We start from the raw sequence: 20,979 nt of genomic DNA on the forward strand, positions 1-20,979 counted from the left end.
ACTAGAATCAAGATTTTTTTTAACAGAAAAGAAACCTTTGGAATATTTCTCTACTTCAGAACATTATCATAATTTATCTGATGATTTGAGAAGTTAAGAGATATTATTCCTGAATTTAATTCATAATATTAAGTCTCTCCCTTTTGCATTAGTATGGAGCTAGGAATATGGAAATCGTTGTTTTATCATTATGCCAAAATCATTTTACATATGCCCATTCTTTGGAGAAACGTTTCCACTGATATCCCAAAAGATTCAGTTAGAATAGAAGGCAAGATGTCTATTAAAAAACTACCAGGTAGAGTTATATAAAACCAATAAGAGAGTCAAAGTACTTACAGAAAAATCTCTTTCCACGTGATGTAATACAAAAAGATGGTAGTGATGAAAACACTTATTGAAGTGACAATGTTGACAATAGCAATAAATTTCAAGAACTCTCTCGAACCCCATATAGGCTCTAGCAACTTTCCACTAAAAAGGAGCCCGATTATGCTCAGGATCAACTGCAGAGGAAACCAAAAATAGTTCAGATCCTTCTCAGGTATGAATATTCCATGCCAAGAGATAAAGGCAAGAAGAAATACAATATTTCCAAACTTCACATTTATCACCCAGGAACTCTAATAAAAATTTCAAAAAGACAGATTGTTGCAATCAAGTAGACAAAGAGGATAATGGAGAGGAGAAAGCAAAATTAACTAGCAAGGACGCATTTATTTGTGAAGAGAAGGGTGTGTTATTATTGTCAAACAGTAACAGACAGCAATGTGAAGTTAAATTTAAACTGAATGCTTAACAAACTAACAGAGATTCAATACAGCGATGTTGTTACTCAGTTTAACAGAGATGTAGAATTGAACGTTATAACAGTACTTAAACATTCTAACATGAGGTAATTTAGTACCTTACATTCTCTGAATAAGTAAATAAGTATGCTCTATACCTATTGCAAAATTGAAATTTGTCACTGGTGTCACATGCGTTGACTCCAGGGAATATCCTTCTGCACCACTGTGGTGTAGGGGGACACAGATTTTAATCTGTGACGCCTTGTTAAACTATTAAAAGCATGTTCCCAGTATTCCACAGGGACACGCCCCCCAGGGTGGGGGACACACTTCCTCGCTCACCAACGCTTCTAGGACAAGGAAACTCTTGGGGGAATGTTTCCCCACATCCCCTTTTTTGGTGAAACTTGGGCAAACTCCGAGGGGACTTCTTCCTGGTGACGAAAAGCATCCCCCAAAATTTTTTTGCTAATAACAATTAAAAACATAATAAATTACAATTTTTATATAATTTTAAAAATTACAAATTTTAGTCCATGGGGTCTTGGATAGATGGTGATCGGGTGCTCTGTTAAGACACTCCTTGATGTGAAGTCACCGGTTCAATTCGCCGCCCCAATCGGGGTGATATATTGGACATGATGAAGATGTAGTCCCGCCAAGCTTACAAAAAAAAATTACAAATTTTAATATAATTTTTAAAAAATGAGAATAAAAACTAAAGGATAAATTAAAACTTTAAAACATAATCATTCACATTTTTCATTCATTTCTCATTAACCCTACGATTTTACCTTGCCACCCAACATTTTCCTTCTATTGTCGCTCAAAATTTTACCTTGCCACCTAAGTTTCTCCTACTACTGCTGCTCGACATTTTCCATCTGCAATTCGTTGTGATTCAGATTTACCATCGACCGGGGGCTTGAGACATTTGGAGTTGCAATTTTCATTTTGTGACTTGGAGTTGTCATATTAGAGTTGCGATTTTCATTTTGTGACTTGGAGCAGTGAAAATTCCTAACTCTGGAATCCTACTGCAGTCACTGATATTATCTCTTCGATTTGTTAAATAAATTAAACAAATTATTTGCAGCCTTCACAAATTAAACACTGAGGAAAAATAAATGCGAGGAAAATTAGAGAAATGCTAGCACACATATAAGCATATTAACACAATTATTTTTGGACAAATGTCCCCGGAAAACCCAATGTGGGAAAATCGGTGCAGCAAATGAGGGTTTCTTTATTATTCGTCAGCAGTAATTTATGTACAAGATATCGGACAGCAAAAATAGAGAAAGAAACACTGAGAGAAATTTAGTAATAAATTTATCACTCTCCACAGCGATTCTCTAACCCCGAAACGACCCCTCTGCCCTTACGCTGGTCTCACTGTGTCATCCTCTGTGCAGTGCCCTGATGAACTGCGTCCTCTCTCACGCTGACCCTTCCAGAATTTATCCTGCACTCTCAGACTACTGTTGATGCCCTCTCTCTCTCCCCTGCAACTCACCCTCTGGCTCTATCTTCTCTTGTTGAACTTCAGCCACTGAGAAAATTGATCTGCCTGGGCAACTGAGTATCTGCACTCATGTGTCCTCCATCTACCCATCGACTTTTTCTTATAATCTTTTGTTGGAGCACCAGCAGCCAAGATTAAAACATAATCGATGGCCCAAATTGATTCCCTGTCGATCCGTGTGAGTTTCTAGATAATTCTTACCACATCTCAATTAATATTGATTAATTAACCATATTCCCTAAGTTTAGACTTAGGAAATAATTAAAAAATTGGTTAATAATCTAATTGAGACACTTCTGGGTGGAATTTCTAGAAACGATTTCTAGGTTTTGGAGAACTCATTCATTTTAGCCTCTCCACAAAGTTTCGTGGCTAGAACACATCCGATGCCACAAAAACTAACAGGAGCCACCGGATTGGAGTTGTGATTTATTATTTAGTACTTTTTGAGAGATTTACTAGTATTTCATTGCTTTCTATGTTTACTTTTAGTTTAGTATTCTATGGTTATTTTAGATGTTAGCATAATGTCATTGTCATATGATGAATTTACTTTCGATGTGCATTGTGTAATTTCAATTGTCAAATGATTAATTCAATTTAGATGTACCTTGCATAATATTAATGCCCATTGCCAAATGATGAATTTAGATGGAACATTGCATAATGTCAAATGATGGATTCAATTTACTAATCTACTTTTAGATTTACAATTTTACATTGATGATTGTAGAAATGTCAAATATCAAATAATCATTATGATAATATACTAGTAAATCTTAATAGTCTAATACGAAATGATGATAATATTTAGATGCACATTTCATAATTATTAAGATTTACTATTTACTTGGTTATTGACATATTGTTGGGATTTTATTTTTTATTTTTATATATTAATTTTTTAATAATTTTATAATTTTTGTATGACTTTGACACTCCCCCCCCCCCCCTGTTTCCCCAAAATTTCCCTAAATTTTGGAGTTGCTTATATACATCCCCCTTGTGTGTATCCCCGCTGTCGTGTTTCCCTGTCCTAGAAACTAGGCAGAACATTGCAAAACACTGTCCTAAAAGTGCCATTTAAAGCATTTTTCTCCATACTTCTCTTGGGGTAGCCATGAGAGGTTAAAGGAGTAATGTGGCACATCTCATGAGCAAGTAAAGTATCACTTCAAATCAATGTCACTCCAATAGACCAAGGTAAACTCATAAGAAAGGAAAGTGAAGTCTTCATCCATTAATACAAGCAAGTTTTGGACCAAATCAAGGGAGCCATCCACCTTTGCCTAGTTGTTGGAGGTGAAAAGGCCAAAGTAGAGGAACATTGAGCAAGAAGAGGAAGTTGTTGGGCCTCCTAAGTGTTCGAGAAATGGGAGGTGTGCAAATTAAATTTGTTTTTCTCCTTCTTTGATAATTACTTGTGAATTTATTAGAGCATTATTATATTATGTTTTTCTTGTTTCATCAAGCAATTACCAAATGTAAAAATATGAAGATCACAAGAACACGGAGAACACAAGATATAGGCTCCAAGCCAGGGCAAAACCCCTCAAATGGGAAAACCCCTCTTCTTATAGAATTAGATCAGATGAGATATCCAAGAACCATGACCACAGAAAACTTCACCCTCTAGATGCCAAGTCAAAACCTCCTTCCTAGCATTTCATTCAGTAAGAGACCAGCAACAAGAGATTTACCAAGGTAGAATTTCCACAAATTCCAGTTCAAGAAGAAACTCCTCTCATACTTTGGCCCTCCTCTTTATCTCTATCCTTTCTGCGATTTTTCAAACCAAGATCATCCAAGTGTGTGTGTCCAAATGAGCTCCATCTTCCTCTATTTATACAGTCCAAAGCGGTGCGAATAGACATGTCCATTGGGGCAGGGCCGACTTGACAAGTAGACCATTGGGGCAGGGCCGACTTGGGACCTAGAGTGGTTTTTGACCCAAAATTACATATTTAAAAATTGATTTTTCTTTTTCTTTACAACAGGTCCAAATAGGACTTTGACTCTTTTGTCTAAAAAAATAATATTATTTTTTCTTTTTCTTTTCTTTTGCTTTTTACATAAAATACATAATGGTACAAATTATGAAGACCGAAACGAGTTACATTCTCCAACACTCCCTCTTAACTAGGGAGGTATTCATAATTGTACACCTAGTACAAGGATACTCGCAAACTGAAATATTCTCATAAGAAGAATCAGATTGACAAGCCATCTTTAAGCATCATCATAACCAACATAGCAAGGCCTTAACTAACAAGCTCTATTTATATCAAAGCATAATGCTAGGAGGCTTTACATGAGAAACCACACTACCTCTTAAGGCACATACCCCATCTGGATGTTCACTAGGTATGTCCTTTTAGAACTATTATTTTCTTGGATTTTCAATCCTCAAAGAATACCAGTCCTCTTCGACCAATCTTATCTTGGATACGCTGTCCCACCCTCAAAGAGTGTTGGTCCACGAGATTACCTCCTATCTTGGATTCTATATCCTCGAGGAGTATTAATCTCAAATGCTTATACAATCCTCCATTCTCCCTCCTAGTGCCTTCACTAGATTTACGGCTATTAGTCTTGGTCTAGTGCATGACACATGGAGAATATGATGTTTGACATCACTCCCTCTCAACCAGAGAGGAGATCCTCATTCCCTCTTATTAGGGAATAGATCCTTGCTCCTTAAATATTTAAGGAGACTTCTTACTCCCTCTCAAGCATAGAGGAGATTCCTTACTTCCTTTCAATTGGGAAGTCATAACCACAAGCTCTTTAGCTTGTCTTCATCAATACATCAACTACTAGTTCTTCATGGATATCTTCAATAGTTGCAGGGTTCCTCCTTTCCTTTGCATCATCATGTCATACTTCTTGACAGGGTTTCTTGGCTCCCGCGAGTTTCCTGGATCTCGACAATCTTTTATGCAACATTGTCATCAACTAGATTATCCATTTATCTTCAGGGAGTCAAACTTGTCAGCACATGCCATTTTACAAGGTTCTGCCTCATATTCATCAATAAGTCACATCATCTTTCCAAAAATAAAATCAATGTTCATCCAATCCATGTGCTTTCAAATCAAACAGTTGTTAGTACTATATCATCAAGCAAGCTTTTCTTCCAACTTCTTCACATGTTTTTGCAATATGTCCTACCAGGGAGCCAAGTCATATCCAAACAGATCATCAATATCAGAGTTACCAGATCATAATAACCTCTAAGGCATCATGTCAAATTCTATTACTTGCTCCCTCTAAAGTCAACATTCCTTTGCACATTCTATCTTCATACTGCAATAAAGTTATGCTACAACTTTCAATCATCAACGTGTTCCTAGAATGAACTCATCAGTTGGAAGCTTCAATATCGTCAAGGTCCTTACATCTCCCTCTTTTCACCATGCCCATCATATCAAGGAATCATCATCAAGCACAAGTCTTGCTTTAATTTGTTCTTCCTTCTTTCTCATCTTACTTCCATAATTTCACAGCCTTCATTGTGTGCCTGCAATTCTCATTAGCAAGTACAACCAAGCAAGATATACATAGACAAAAGAATGATGTCAATTCAGTCAATCTAGGGTTTCCACGATTTCTCAAGAGTGTATTTCTAGGGTTCTAGTCATAAACCCTAGACATTCCTTGATCCCCCTTATTAAGGTTTTTACTTTTAGCGAGAACACCCATTCCTAGGGTTTTGTCTCAAATCAATTTTTGCTATGGTTTTAACACATACCCTAGAGTCTTCCTCTCAAAACTTTTACAAGTATGTTACAAAACCTCAATGCATTTCATTTCTGGATCTAAGGATCTAATCTTCACATTCAACTAAATACTTGGACCATTTTTCATCATACTTGGTCTTCACATTAGTAAATACATGCAAAGTTCATAGGCTATGTTCTTGTAAGGATTTGCGATTTTCTGAGGTCACGCACCTGCAAAGAAGTGCAAGCTTCCTGGATCTAAGATTATGCAAGTTTTCTATGATGATGCTAGTCTTTCTATTGGAGGTTATTTGAGAAAATTTGTGAGTTCTTTGTGGCAGATAATCTGACATAAACACGAGTTACCTATGGCATATGAGCTGAAAATAATGTGAGTTATTGTGGATGAAACTAATGCTATCTCCTGTGGCTGAGAGGGCTTGACTTCGCTTCTTGAAGGGCTGGAATTTGTCATGGTCTTGGGTCTTGGATTTCTCACTTTGATCTGATTCTATAAGAAGAGGAATTTTTCTCAGTTTTCCCCTTTGTGGGGTTTTGGCCCTAGCTTGGAGAGCCTACATCTTTGTGTTCTTTTTTCTTTTGTGATCTTCATGTTATGTACTTTTGGTAATTGCTTGATGAAAGAAGAAAACATAAATTTAATAAATAAGCCAACAAATTCACAAGTAATTATCATGACAGAGAAATCAACCCTAATTCATAAGCCTCCAGATTTCTCAACAGTTTGGACCCCTAATTCATGCAAGTTTGGATCAGATTTAGTGCAACTTGTCAATTATTTGCATTTTTATCATAGTGGGTTGTATTTTACTATTTTCACTCATATTTCAGACCCCAAGCTCAAGCACCCAAGGATCCATCATCCTAGTGTGTTTCCACAATTCCGGGTTGCTTCAAGGACACTCCAAATCTTGTATTTATGCATTTTCTGGTTATTTTGCAAATCTGGAAGTGTAGAGCAGCAGCAAGCTTATCCAAATGAGGCTACAAATCAAATGCCAATCAAGGATAAGGCATCTCACTTGGTATCTGTACCCTTCCCTCACTCTCAAGCATCAAAGATAACCATTTCTTGAGTATTTTGTGAGTTTTGTTTGTTGGTTTGTATTTTCTGCAGTTGTGTATCATATATCAAACTTAGCATCTATTTTCTGCAGTTGTGTATCATATTTAACTCCTCACTTCATCATGCTTAGTGTTTCTAGGCACTAGTATTTTAAGATTGTTGGTGAAATATGTCACTGTAGATTGGGATACCCCATGTGGCATTGTAGGAGTTGGCCTAAAGTGAGAAGAGATTGCATTGAGGTGACAGTGGGTGCATCTCCTATGTGCTTACCACTTAGCACCTTGCCAAGACTGCTAATCCGAGTGAAAACAAACCCCATATCTTGAAGTTATATAGAATTGTGGTATCGATAATCATATCAGGAAGGTGTAATTTTCCAACAATATTTGGAAAATGTATATGAATGCATTGTCACTCAATCACAAAAAAATGTTTACTGAGCGTGGGCAAGAAATTCTGTCTCAAACTGAACCTCATGCACATTAATCGTATTTTCTAAAGAAAAAATCTGAGTCGACTCCAAAGCTCCTAGATCAATTGAGAACCACAACCTTAGTTTTTTCATTCACTATCAAATATCTAAGATTAGAGAAGCCATCATAAGCATCAATCTATTTTTGAAGTCCCTTGAGGAAGGAGGCCAAACGGATCGCATCATCAAGAAAAATGAGGATGGTAATCAGGACATAATGCAAGAGACATCCATCTCCCTCTTGGAGTTAAGTTAGGCTCAATTCAATTGCGAATTGTGAAAAGTATGGTTTACCAAATTCAAGATGCCGCAAATGTCTGAATTAAATAGCTGAAAATTTGTACTTTTATTTGTTGTGCATAAAATTTAAAGGGATTTGAATTTGCATTTAGAACAATTCCAATGGAAAGTACAAATAATGGAAAATATTTGGTATATTAGGACCTAATTTCATTAACAATTACAAGGATATAGGTTGTTGAGATTACACTTTCATAATTGAAGTTGCAAAACTTGTAAAAAAGGATGTAGCATTTAAAGGACCAACAAGTTGTCTGCCACAACCACCTCTTGCTAGATCACAATAAAGTTGTGAGGTCAAAAGAGCCACCACCTAGAGGGATTGCCAACAAGTTCCTAGGTTGAGAGATCCCACGACACTCCCTTAGATGACTAGAAAAGTTGCAAGTTTTAAAGTTGGAAAAGAGGTCCACAAGAAGGCCAAACAACAATTTGACACCTTGCAAAGGAATTAACATAGCTTTTTCAAATAGTATCGCACTCTCAAGTCAATTTTCTTATGGCTTCCTAGAGCTAGATTCAAGAACATATCTAGTGGAAGAGATTGAAATTAAAAATCACAACCACTTTCAACTCAAAAGTTAAGTGATCGAGTAAACTTCAAAGGAAAGAATGCTAACAGGTCTTCCTCAGTTGTTAAGGTGGGGGCGTTTCATACCCCCAACAGTGTTCAAGTTCCCTAGAGACACGTTTCACCCCCTTGTGTGCCATCTCACCCATGTAAGTAGTTCATTGCACGTGGTTGGGGCTAACTACAAGTCCTACGCAAATTTGGCAAAATAGATACCCATGGCTTCTCAACAAAAGGGATCATTCTAGATTTGTTAAAATTGGCAACTAGGGCCAAACTCCATGTGGGTCATCTTATTTATGGCAACTGATATTTTTCTTGGACTCCTCTCATCGAGAGGTGTAGGATTGATCTAAAGATCATCCGATTCCAATAAGTATTCATGGAGATATGAATTTTTTTGTGTTATGGGACAATTCGTCAAGGTCGGCCAGAAACCAAATAACCCCCACGTATGCTCAACATTTTAGTATAAAAGGAGGTGACTTGATAGTCATTTGAACACACACTTCACTCTTGATTTCTCTCCACTTGTTTTGGGTTTTAGTGGAAGAGAAGTCTAAGAGGAGGAAGCCCTAGACGCAGTAAGGAAGGAGCCTAAAGCTTGAAGTCTAAACGCAGTCCTAGATGATGCCCTAGCAAGGAAGACGCAGTCATGTTGTGAAGAAGAGATGCCCTAATCCTCTACGCTATCAAGGAAGACTGCCCTCATCTATACATTGTCCCAAGGGTGACCCTAACCGCAGTAAAGAGGCTCCCTAACTCGTTGTTTTAAGGATGCCCTAACCAGCAAAGAGGGACAAAACAACGTGGTGTTTTAGGGTTGTTTCTAGGGTATGTTTGAGGGCCAAATTGCTGTGAGGGGAGGCCGAGACAACTCCCTAGAGGGTCGAGGCAAGGAGAGGTTGGTTCAGCCTGCGTGGAGGTGTCTTGGGTGCAAGGAAGGGCAGCGTATGATGTTGTAGGTGGGCCGCAGGTCCTAACTCTCTTTGGAGGGCAGCGTGGAGCTGTTTAGGGGCTATCTATGCCCAGGACAGCAGCCAAGGGTGCCAGCACCTCTTCAAGAGTAGGCCGCAGTCAAGGAGGGTTGTTTTGGTGGCTGATCAAGGGTTATTATAGCAAGCAAATATGCCCTAACCAGTCACAGACATTACAGCAGTAACTCAGACTTGGAGCAGCAATGGTGATGTGTGTTGGATCCGTTCTTTGGGTCAGTTTAGATCAAATTGTTGGGCAGTCTATGGGAGCCAAATTGGTGGCTTGACACAACAGCAAGGTATGGCAAGGCTATTGGGACAGCAGCAAAGTATGGCAAGGCTATTGGGACAAGAGCAAAGTATGGCAAGGCTATTGGGACAGCATCAAGTTATGGCAAGGCTATTGGGATAGCAGCAAGGTATAGCAATGGCATAGTGCAATAATGGCACAATTGGGATAGCATGATTGTTAGGGACAGCAACTACAGCAATACAACTAGGCAGCAGTGGCAAGCATGGAGCTGCAAGGGACAACTGCATGGTAAATAGGACAGCAATGACATTGCGCAGCAACAACAGCAAGCAAATGGGACAGCTAGGCATAGTGCTTAGTACAGTATGGCACATGGAACAACTGTGGCAGTATGGTGCAACAATGGCACATGGGACAACTGTGGCAGTATGGTGCAACAATGGCACATGGGACAGTAGTGTTAGCATAAGGTGCAGCAGTATCATTTGTGCAGCATGGTCATGTGGTCCAGCTTAGTGACGATGGGTGCAGCATGATGACGAGGTGTAGCATAATGATAGGTGAAGGAGTCACCTTGGAGAATCAGTTGAAGCAGCATGTCTTCAACTGAGTTCAGCTATCTCATGTATCATCTTCTTAGAGATGATCTTTGCTCTTATTTAGATAAGTTAATGTGTTGACTTCTGTTGTAAATGTACTATCTCTCTCTCTCTCTCTCTGTTGAACTATTGAAGAACATATAAGAATAATTGATCGAGGGTTTCCCCACATTGGGGTTTGTCCCTAGCTAGCGCCACATCTTGTGTCCTCTTGTCTTGGCTTGTATTCTGCGATTTATGTTTATGTTCTATCTGCAATTTACTTTAATACTGATGTGATTGCTAATATGGAAAAGATATTGAGCTAACTATGAAAATTGAAATAAATTGCTCTAAGCATAGAACATACCTAAAATTAACATGGTATCAAACTGAGGTGAAGACAAAGCCCAAGCAAGAGTGAAAGAGTAATCACCGAACACAGTTGGGAAAGGACAATAGTATCAGTGGATTCCTCATCCCTCTTCAAACTCACCAAGGGTAAAGTCGAAGCAGAGAATATTATCGGAATGGCGCAGCGGAAGCTTCTGATGGCCTACCTAAAGATCACTTCAATGGGAAGTTTGAATTTAAGGGTGGAAGGAAAGGTAGATGCCTTGTTTGTAATAAGTTTAGCCATTATGCAAAGGAGTGTCCGAATGGTAGGGACACATCACTTGATGATGATAACAATCATTCCAAGGACATCTTAAATGATCAGAGGAATGACAGGCAATGCAGGTCATCAAGGAAATGACCGACTCTTCAAGAAAGCAAGGAACCCCAGTTCTAAAGAATCAAATGTTGTTTCTGATAAGAAGCGTTATCTTGTATTGGCCCTCTCCTTCAAACTCTTTGAGAATCTGGCTTATTGATTGTAGTGCTTCAAGGCACATCATCAGATAGAATGGTGCTCTCTCTAATTTGGTAGAGATGGAAACAATCGTGGGATTATACTTGGAGTCGATGCCACCTATCCCAGAAAGGGTGTAGGAAATATTACCTCTGAATTGAATGAGGGTAACTCAATTCATTTACGAGAATCTCTTTATGTAACTGATCACAAGAAGACCCTGGTGTCTATTTCAGCAATGGAAGTCAAAGGTTTCAGGGTGGCATTCATCGATGGAAAGGTACGTGTTTGAAAATAGAATTTTCAAAGATGCTTTTACTCATGGGTTCAGGGTTGGAAATTTGTATCAGGTTGCTGGATGGTCCATTGGGGATCATGTAAATTGACATATCTCATCTATAGCATTGGTGACAGGGATGCCTGAATTCAAGAAGAGCATGAAGGTACATGTCTAAGATGTACCAAAGGAAAATCTTACAAGGGGACCATTCCCCTCATGTAGCTAGTCCACAGGTTTGGAACAACCCGAGGGGTTTGAGATTCATGATCAGGAATCTCATGTATGCAGGTGGAAGAAAGCCCTCTATGGCTTGAAGCAAAACACCCCGAGCTTAGTATGAGAGGACTGATAGCTGTCTGATGAAGCTGAGATTCACTAGGAGTGAAGCCGGTCCAAACCATTGCTCTAAGGTTGTGTATGATAGACCTCTCATACCTTCTGAGGACGACCTATTTCTGATAGGTGCAGACCCTCTCATTTGCAGAAGTAAGACGGAGTTGAATTTTGGATGTGGAATGGTAAACTGCAAGCCCGCGACTACCTCGATGGATCTTAACTTTTAGAAGCTATGTGTTAACATGTTGGGCTCATATTTGGTTGAGCCTCACTGGATTGATGCCAAGGATCTTCTGAGATATCTTAGAGGCACAATCTCTCATAGATTGAGATACACTGCCGGAAATATGAAGCTACTTGATTATTCGAATGTTGACTGGGCAAGCAGTGTGGAGGATCTCAAGAGCACTTCTAAGTGTTGATTCTCTTTGGGTTCTGCTCGATATCCTGGATGAGCATGAAGCAGAAGACGGTTGCTTTGAGCACCACTGGGACCAAATACATAGCTACGAGAATGACCTCGTGTGAAGCTCCCTGGTTGCGGAAGCTCTTCAGTGAGTTGTTTGTACACATGATGGATACCACCGTGATCTTCTGTGTCAACCAGGTGGGGATTCGATTGTTGAGGAATCTTGTATTCTATTATTGCTCCAGCATATAGACATCAGATACTACCTTATCTGGGATATGGTACATCGATGAGCGATGAGGCTCCATCACATTGAGACTGATGTACAGGTCACAGACATTCTGTCGAAGCTCTAGCGAAAGGTCAAATTTGTGACTTTCCTGAACGACTTGGAGTCTTTGAGAGACCTACTTATGAGGGTCCCGCATGATGCATGCATTGAGCTTTGAGAGCTCCCGGGGACTTGGGGTACTTCTTGGAGCAACAAGCGACCACAGGGCGACTCAACCTCCCCTAATGGTGTGTTATGTACAGGGTGAATGGCTCAACCTTCCCCTGTGATAGCCCGTGGCGACTTAGGGACAGGATGAATGGTTCTACTGTCGAGGCATCCTACCTCTCAACTGGCCAATGAGCAAGGAAATGGGGTTAGGGACCATAGTAGTACTATCGATGGACACATCACTGTATCTACCGTACTCCCTATGCTAGGATGACCTCCATTGATCTGGGATCAGTATGAGTGGTTTGAGACACTCTCTTGTTATATTGATCTGGGATCAATGACACTGACTTCAGGTTAGTAAGAGTGGCATAACTCACTCTCTTGGAACTGATCTGGGATCAATAAGAGTGGTATGACACACTCTCTTCATATGGAACTGACTTCGGGTCAGTGGAGAATGGTATGAGACATTCTCGACCAATTCTTCTTCTTCATGGTTCAGCAGAACAGAGCAGAGCAGTGTAAAGCACTGATGGCAGATATGGTACAGTCAGACAAATGGATCAGCAGATGGAGTTCTCCCTAGTTGAGAGGGAGTGTTAAAATTGGCAACTAGGGCCAAACTCCATGTGGGTCATCTTATTTATGGTAGCTGATATTTTTCTTGGACTCTCTCATCGAGGTGTAGGATTGATCTAACAATAATCCGATTCAGATAAGTATTCATGGAGATATGAATTTATTTTTGTTATGGGACAATTCGTCAAGGTCGGCCAACAATCAAATAACCCCCACATGTGCTCAACATTTTAGTATATAAAAGGAGGTGACTTGATAGTCATTTGAACACACACTTCACTCTTGATTTCTCTCCACTTGTTTTAGGTTTTAGTGGAAGAGAAGTCTAAGAGGAGGAAACCCTAAACGCAGTAAGGAAGGAGCCTAAAGCTTGAAGTCTAAACGCAGTCCTAAATGATGCCCTAGCAAGGAAGATGCAGTCATGTTGTGAAGAAGAGATGCCTTAATCCTCTACGCTATCAAGGAAGACTACTCTCATCTATACATTGTCCCAAGGGTGACCCTAACCGCAATAAAGAGGCTCCCTAACTTGTTGTTTTAAGGATGCCCTAACCAGCAAAGAGGGACAAAACATCGTGGTGTTTTAGGGTTGTTTCTAGGGTATGTTTGAGGGCCAAATTGCTATGAGGGGAGGTCGAGACAACTCCCTAGAGGGTCGAGGCAAGGAGAGGTTGGTTCAGCCTGCGTGGAGGTGTCTTGGGTGCAAGGAAGGGCAGCGTATGATGTTGTAGGTGGGCCGCAAGTCCTAACTCTCTTTGGAGGGCAGTGTGGAGTTGTTTAGGGGCTATCTATGCCCAGGACAGCAGCCAAGGGTGCCAACACCTCTTCAAGAGTAGGCCACAGTCAAGGAGGGTTGTTTTGGTGGCTGATCAAGGGTTATTACAGCAGGAAAATATGCCCTAACCAGTCACAGACATTACAACAGTAACTCAGACTTGGAGCAGCAATTGTGATGTGTGTTGGATTCGTTCTTTGGGTCAGTTTGGATCAAATTGTTGGGCAGTCTGTGGGAGCCAAATTGGTGGCTTGACACAGCAGCAAGGTATGGCAAGGCTATTGGGACAACAGCAAAGCATGGCAAGGCTATTGCGACAGGAGCAAGGTATGGCAAGGCTATTGGGACAGCAGCAAGGTATGGCAATGGCATAGTGCAATAATGGCACAATTGGGATAGCACGACTGTTAGGGACAGCAGCTACAACAATACAACTAGGCAGCAGTGGCAAGCATGGAGCTGCAAGGGACAGCTGCATGGTAAATAGGACAGCAATCACATTGTGCAGCAGCAACAGCAAGATACAGCGAGTAAATGGGGCAGCTAGGCATGGTGCTTAGTATAGTATGGCACATGGGACAGCTATAGTAGCATGGTGCAACAATGGCACATGGGACAGCAGTGGCAGCATAAGGTGCAGCAATATGATGTGTGCAGCATGGTCATGTGGTCCAGCTTAGTGATGATGAGTGCAGCATGGTGCAGCACAGTGAGGTGCGGCATGATGACGAGGTGCAGCACAAGGAGTCACCTTGGAGAATCAATTGAAGCATCATGTCTTCCACTGAGTTCAGCTATCTCATGTACCATCTTCTTAGAGATGATCTTTGCTCTTATTTAGATAAGTCAAAGTGTTGACTTTTGTTGTAAATGTACTATCTCTCTCTCTCTCTCTCTCTCTTTGTTGAACTATTGAAGAACATATAAGAAGAATTGATCAAGGGTTCCCCACATTCGGGTTTGTCCCTGGCTAGCACCACATCTTGTGTCCTCTTGTCTTGGCTTGTCTTTTGCGATTTATGTTTATGTTCTATCTACAATTTACTTTAATAATGATGTGATTGCTAATCTGGATAAGATATTGAGCTAACTATGAAAATTGAAATAAATTGCTCTAAGCATAAAACATACCTAAAATTAACAAGATTGTTGAAAGCTAGAGACATTCCATTGTAATACCCTCAAAATGGAGAAGGGTACATTTGCCACGCAATGATAATAGGAAGCATCTTGTCACAAAAAAGGCAAGACTAGCTTGTAGCAATAAAAAGACTATCACTCCCTCGTTCAAACACAGAATCAAGTAGTCCTTGTTACATTGGAATGCAAATGAAAAAATTATGAATCAACGATTGACACCATTGAGTCCTAGTTCTAGACAGAACATTATCACTTGCTTATGCAGTTACAATCATAGATCACTTTTTGTTTATGTTTGTTGTTTGGAAAAACCTTGTGGGTTGAACTTAGCATCACTAAAATTTGTTTATTAGTTTGCATTTCCTTCAAAAGAAGGTTAGATCCTTTTATGTAGGTTGAAATATTATTATGGGTTGAACTATCACTAAAATTTGTTTATTAGTTTGCATTTCCTTCAAAGGAAAGTTAGATCCCATTGTCATAAGTTTGGCTCATCTATTTCTAATCCTATTTTATAATCCAACAAATTAATTGCAACCAAAACATGACTTTATTCTAAAAATAATTAAGACATAAACTCCAACATCAACACCTTCTCCTTTAAAATTTTATTTTGCTCCAAAACTTGGATCTTTTTTTTCCAAGGAAAACCTCACAGGATCCCCCTCTCTTACTAGGAATATCCAAATGGAGAAGCTCAAACACCCTTCAGTAACCCCAAGGACTCAACCACTTTGAACCTTTAGGCTATGACCTATGACCTACCCATCAGCAACATGTCTTGGGCAGATGGTTCAACCGATTGAGCTAACCCTTGGGGCTCAAAATGTTTGGAAACATCTTGTCCCACCCTCAAGCGCTTAAGCAAGAGTAAGTTTGTCGGTACTTTGACGACCCCAATTGGTCCACAAAGGGCAAACATGTAATGGAAAACTTTCATGATAATATCCTGAAAAGGAATAGATACAAAATAGGAAATTCGGACCGGCATTTCAAGTACAAATTTAAGCAGGCAAGAACTAATACTGCACAGAGGAAGTGGCTAGATCCACCCCATTTTGTAGTTGTAGCACCAATATAAAAGCAGTTTTTAGTTACTGAGAAATATATATTACACAAGTAGTTACAACTTACATCACAGATGATCCCTTTTTTACTTCATTTTATCTCGAACAAGTGATAAACTCGTTTCTCTCAATATTAATAAAATAATAGGGGTAACATCAGAATTAGAATGTTCTTGGTGAAATCGGAATACACTTGCTTGGACACATACAAATAGACATTCTGACATTTTCATAGACCATTGTCTCTTCTGTTCAATTGTTTCATCCCTGTAACTGGAAAGTATACTCTTTGAAAATATGAGAAAATAGTCTAGGAAAATAAGCATAACCTTAGATTTTAGGTTCTGCTACTTTTCTTTTCCCAATGGTCTCAAAAATACTTGAGCTGTATATTGAACTTGAAATTCTCACATCCATAACAGTATACTGAACTTAAAATGCAACAAACTGCACTGAGTTTCCTGCAGAAATGATCTTGCAGATTTTGCTTCAGAAATTAGACCAAATTCTAAGGTTTTTGTAAGAGTAGCGAAGAATAAGCATGCCAAAAGTAGCATGTTTTTGCTTTACTTGAATGTTTAAGCCTTCTATCAGTGTTACAGGTTAACACAGATGAACAATTATATATCATCTTAAAAACAGCACTGCAGTCTTTCAATCGTAATTTACTAGGAAAAGTTTCTGGAGACTACAGTACAGGAAGTGGCAACCACAATCTCATACTTAGGACATTCTAAACCTAGCAGTACATTGCTTGAGAGAAAAGATCAGATAAAAACTTTAAAGTTTACAATCAACAGCTCTTAAATAAGTAAACTTCGTCCTCTGAAGAGAAGCTTTGACATTATTATGGTTTCAAATCGCTGTATCTGGCAATTAAAGAATAAGGCATGGAACTCCCCACGGGAGGTGTATATTCGACATAATGCCACACACTTGGCATCTCATGATAATGTGCTCCATTCAAAAGCAATATACTGTGTAATGAAAGGTGGTGGATGGCTTGTCGGTTTAGCAGCCTTTGAGCTCTGGTCCTCTCGTGTTGGTACTCTGTGCTACGTCCTAGTCATCATGACCGCAGGGGGATTTTGCTGCACTGCCGGGGGGAAATAAGTTTAAGAAGGGAAGGAAATGTATGCAATTTGGGGGATACTGCTATTCTATTGAACGGTTTTTCTGGTCTCAGTGGAAGTTTAGCTGCCGGGAAGGGGAGTGAGAGGTGATTTTTCTTCATTGTTTCAAGATGCAACATCGAATAGCTCAACTTGGCATCACTAGGCTCAGGTTTGATAGCTGCGTAGTGAGGAACAGAGCATATGTTTGCCAGGCAAGTTGCCTTTCTCCTCCTTTCAGGATAATCCACTTCTGGCTTGGTCCTCTGGCATTCTCATCATCTTCAGGTCAGAAATCTCTTTCTTTTCCTTTTTGGTTTATGCTCAGTGGTTCATTTCCTGTTGGGTCTCTGTTTAAGTCTATGAATTTTGGAATCTTCTGTATGTGTGGTATCCTATTTTTTACTACCCCTCCAGGGGTCTGCTCTTCTCGATTAATCTCGCCTTAGTCATCAAGGCTGAGGGTATGGGCCTCTTTTCCCATCTCCCTCTTGCTGTTTATGGTGAATTTTTGGTGAGGGCATTGGTTCTTGACTCTCCTTTTCAAGCACAAAATCCTCCCTCCCTCCTCTGCAGACCGAGGCAATCTTTGTTCCTCCCTGTTGTGATCTCTGTGCTCCATCCCTCAGCCAAGTGTTTTCTGATGCCTAGGCTACATCAGGGCTCCAGCAGAAGGGGGTCACAGGCTCCCTCCTCATCAAGGGCTCAAGCTGCTGCACAACATTCTGTAGCTATTTACACCTCTGTGATTCCCCTGGAAATCCGTAAAGAAATTCAACAGGCTGAGGATGAAACCACAGTGGAATGAAGGTTCATTTCTGATGCAGACATCTAGGAAGTTCATAGTTGGATCCCCAAGACTGGTAACACCCGTACCCGGCAGACCCACTATATGCAAACAATAGATATTAATTGGCAACTGAAACTATCATGGGGAAAGTTCTAGTTGAGAGGTCTGAGGCTCAACAAGAAATTCTTCTTTGCATTGATGAGGTTCAGAGACAGCTCAGAAAACCAAACGAAACAATAGATATTAACTGGCAACTGAAAACTATCATGGGGAAAGTTCTCATTGAGAGGTCTAAGGCTCAACAAGAAACTCTTCTTTGCATTGATGGGGTTCAGAGACAGCTCAGAAAACCGGATGACAAGGTTTCAACACTGGCCAAGAAGATAACTGACTTAGAATTTTCAAATTCTAAAGAAGATACTGAACCTTCTGCCACCATTCAGGTGGACTCTGTCTACTTAAGATGTTAATCTTTTTACTTTGTCTTTAGCTTTAGATAGGTATCAGGTTTATCATTACAGCTTAGACATAGTCAAAAAATTTATCACTTTTGAACAGTGGATATCATTTTCCCTAATGGTATGGAGTCTGGACAAAAGCTTTATTTCTGTGCTACTGGTCTGGTTTCCCAGGTGGCATTCCAGTAGCAGCAGACAGGACTGTAAGTTTCTTTTAGATTAATCAATACAAACTCATGCCTAGCCTTACAAAAAGAAAAAAGAAATAAGACATGGAACAGAAAAGCCAATCGCCTTGTTCAGGAGGTAAACTGATCAAAATTACCCCAAAAAGTGATTGCTCTAAATAGCCTGCAGTTATGAGATTCCATGCGAAAGGGATGGTCCTGCAAAGCCAGCATAGATGTCAGAACATGGTACTAAATACAAGATAATATACCATCAAACATCAGAAAGATTTTCTAATTTTATTTCCAACCCACCTCTACAAAAAATATATGTATAACAATTAAATGAAAGATATTATTGAATACACCATCTATTAGATTGCATGGTTGATGTAAAATGCAAGAAGAGGTGAAGTGCAGAACATGCCTAATAGAAGATAGATCATAGCACACACTATGAATGACAAAGCAACATGGACTTTCAGCTGAAGCTTGAAGATAAAAACTAGAAAGATGGTGGGGAGTATAATCATCCCATTTCCAGTACGACCATTGTATTTAACTTTTAAATGATGTCGTTGTAAAACCAATCTCAAATTCTAATGCACTTCATGATTCTCAGATGGTAGTGTTGTATATAATTATTGGATAGCATAAATATAACTAACAGCAGAAGAAAGGAAGGTAAATAAGAAAATAGTAATATTGTAAAACAATAATACTTTGCACGCAATGTCTTGAACCCCACTTGCCACATCCACAGATAAAGGTTCACAAACCACTGAAAACTGGTTTGTGCCATACCACAATTATGCAAATACTAACTAAAGGACTAATTTCAGAAGAACGAAGGAATATATGTACACTAATTCTTATATGTTAAAAGTTAAAACAATGATTGGTTATGAACATTCAATTTGAAGGTTTATAACTTGCTGAATACTGATTCAAAGTATGAACTATGAACTGTTGCCACTCAAAAGGACTTCCTATATTCGTACATATAGAGAAACAAATAGTGTTGAACTTCATGTCATATTTGAGAAGTTATGGCCTTCCAAATAAAGGATTCTCCAATAAGATCACAGAACCCTGCCAGCATACATATAAGACAAGTTGGCCTGCCCGCAATTAAAGTAGCTACCCTCGTATCATAGTAGACCTGGCATTACCAAGGACCTATGGGTATATATACTCATGGAGGCCACCTATTTCCCCGTCATTTCATGTATCTTCTTCGTGATAGTTATGGCTATTCATAGCAGAAACTTCAGGCCAAACTTCTCCTTTTATGGCAGCCACCCTCCTCTTCTATTGTAGCATGTGCTAAGAGTAGCATCAATGTAGCAGTTGACCTCTCTGTGAAGGTCGGATCTCTTTTATTGTTGATTTCACTTCTTCAGAAGGCACTTTATGTTGTTTTCACCCCCTTCGTTGAGGGTAAATTGAAATTCAATCTAAGTCAACAAGTTAAAAATGCATACTAATATTACAATTACTATCTTTTATTTGAATTACTGAACACATCTTCCTTCACCTATGCAAACCTTGGCAAGTTTCCACTTGATATGGCATAATAAAATCTTAAAATTAGAAAAAGAAAACAAAAAAATCCAATAAATATTTATTAACTAAACAACACTACAAAGTAGAACTTGAAAAGAAAGGTTTTATAAAACTCTCCCTCTCAATCTTAAACCTATAAAAGGTAACGTATAAAGCAATCAATACATTTTACATGGGACTTCTATTTCAGTTTCTTGGAACTTTGTTGCAACTCACAAAGAATGAAACCTAAAACAATAGCACAATAAAGTTTAAACACTATCATCAATCAAATCAATTGGATTTGCATTTTCAGCTGACCTAAGAAATGCAACAACATGCTTTAGACCTGGGTAGAGTGTTGACAACAGTCTAGCAACGAACCCTGATATGTTCCAATGCAACATAGATTCATATTAATTCTCTAGCTAACACATTTCCACACAAAAAAAACCTAATTAGCAACCTTTAAATCTAATTATAAATTAGAACCCATATTCCTAACTGAGCCATGACTTCTAAGAATTGAGTTACTCCTGAGATGTCTGAGAGACGCCAATTTACAAAGAAGTTTAAAGGCAGATATTTATCAAAGATTCCATATTTCACAAGGTACAAACAGCGTCATAGTTGCCAGAATCCTCAAACATAAAGGGGAAACCAAAGTCCTGAATACTTTAGTTAGAGCAGCTCAAGATGTAATATAAAGGATGATCAAAGCAGCCTTTTGTTGTAACTTTTAGT

General features: G+C 39.2%; 1 protein-coding gene across 1 annotated transcript in view; it reads right to left on the reverse strand.

The window, feature by feature from the left end:
- The window catches only part of LOC149226398 (rhomboid-like protein 19), a 98,714-nt gene that overhangs the window by 72,113 nt on the left and 5,622 nt on the right, over positions 1–20,979 (reverse strand). Inside the window, exons 3-4 of the mRNA XM_089377478.1 lie at positions 18,849–18,909; positions 340–506 (exon numbers count right to left, since the gene is read on the reverse strand). Of these exons, the coding sequence (XP_089233604.1) occupies positions 340–506; positions 18,849–18,909 (228 nt within the window). The remainder of the gene's footprint in view (positions 1–339; positions 507–18,848; positions 18,910–20,979) is intronic.

The sequence above is a fragment of the Pinus tabuliformis genome, chromosome J (genome assembly GCF_031772625.1).
Source record: "Pinus tabuliformis cultivar Carrire ecotype Pingquan chromosome J, CPIR1, whole genome shotgun sequence".
NCBI lineage: Eukaryota > Viridiplantae > Streptophyta > Pinopsida > Pinales > Pinaceae > Pinus > Pinus tabuliformis.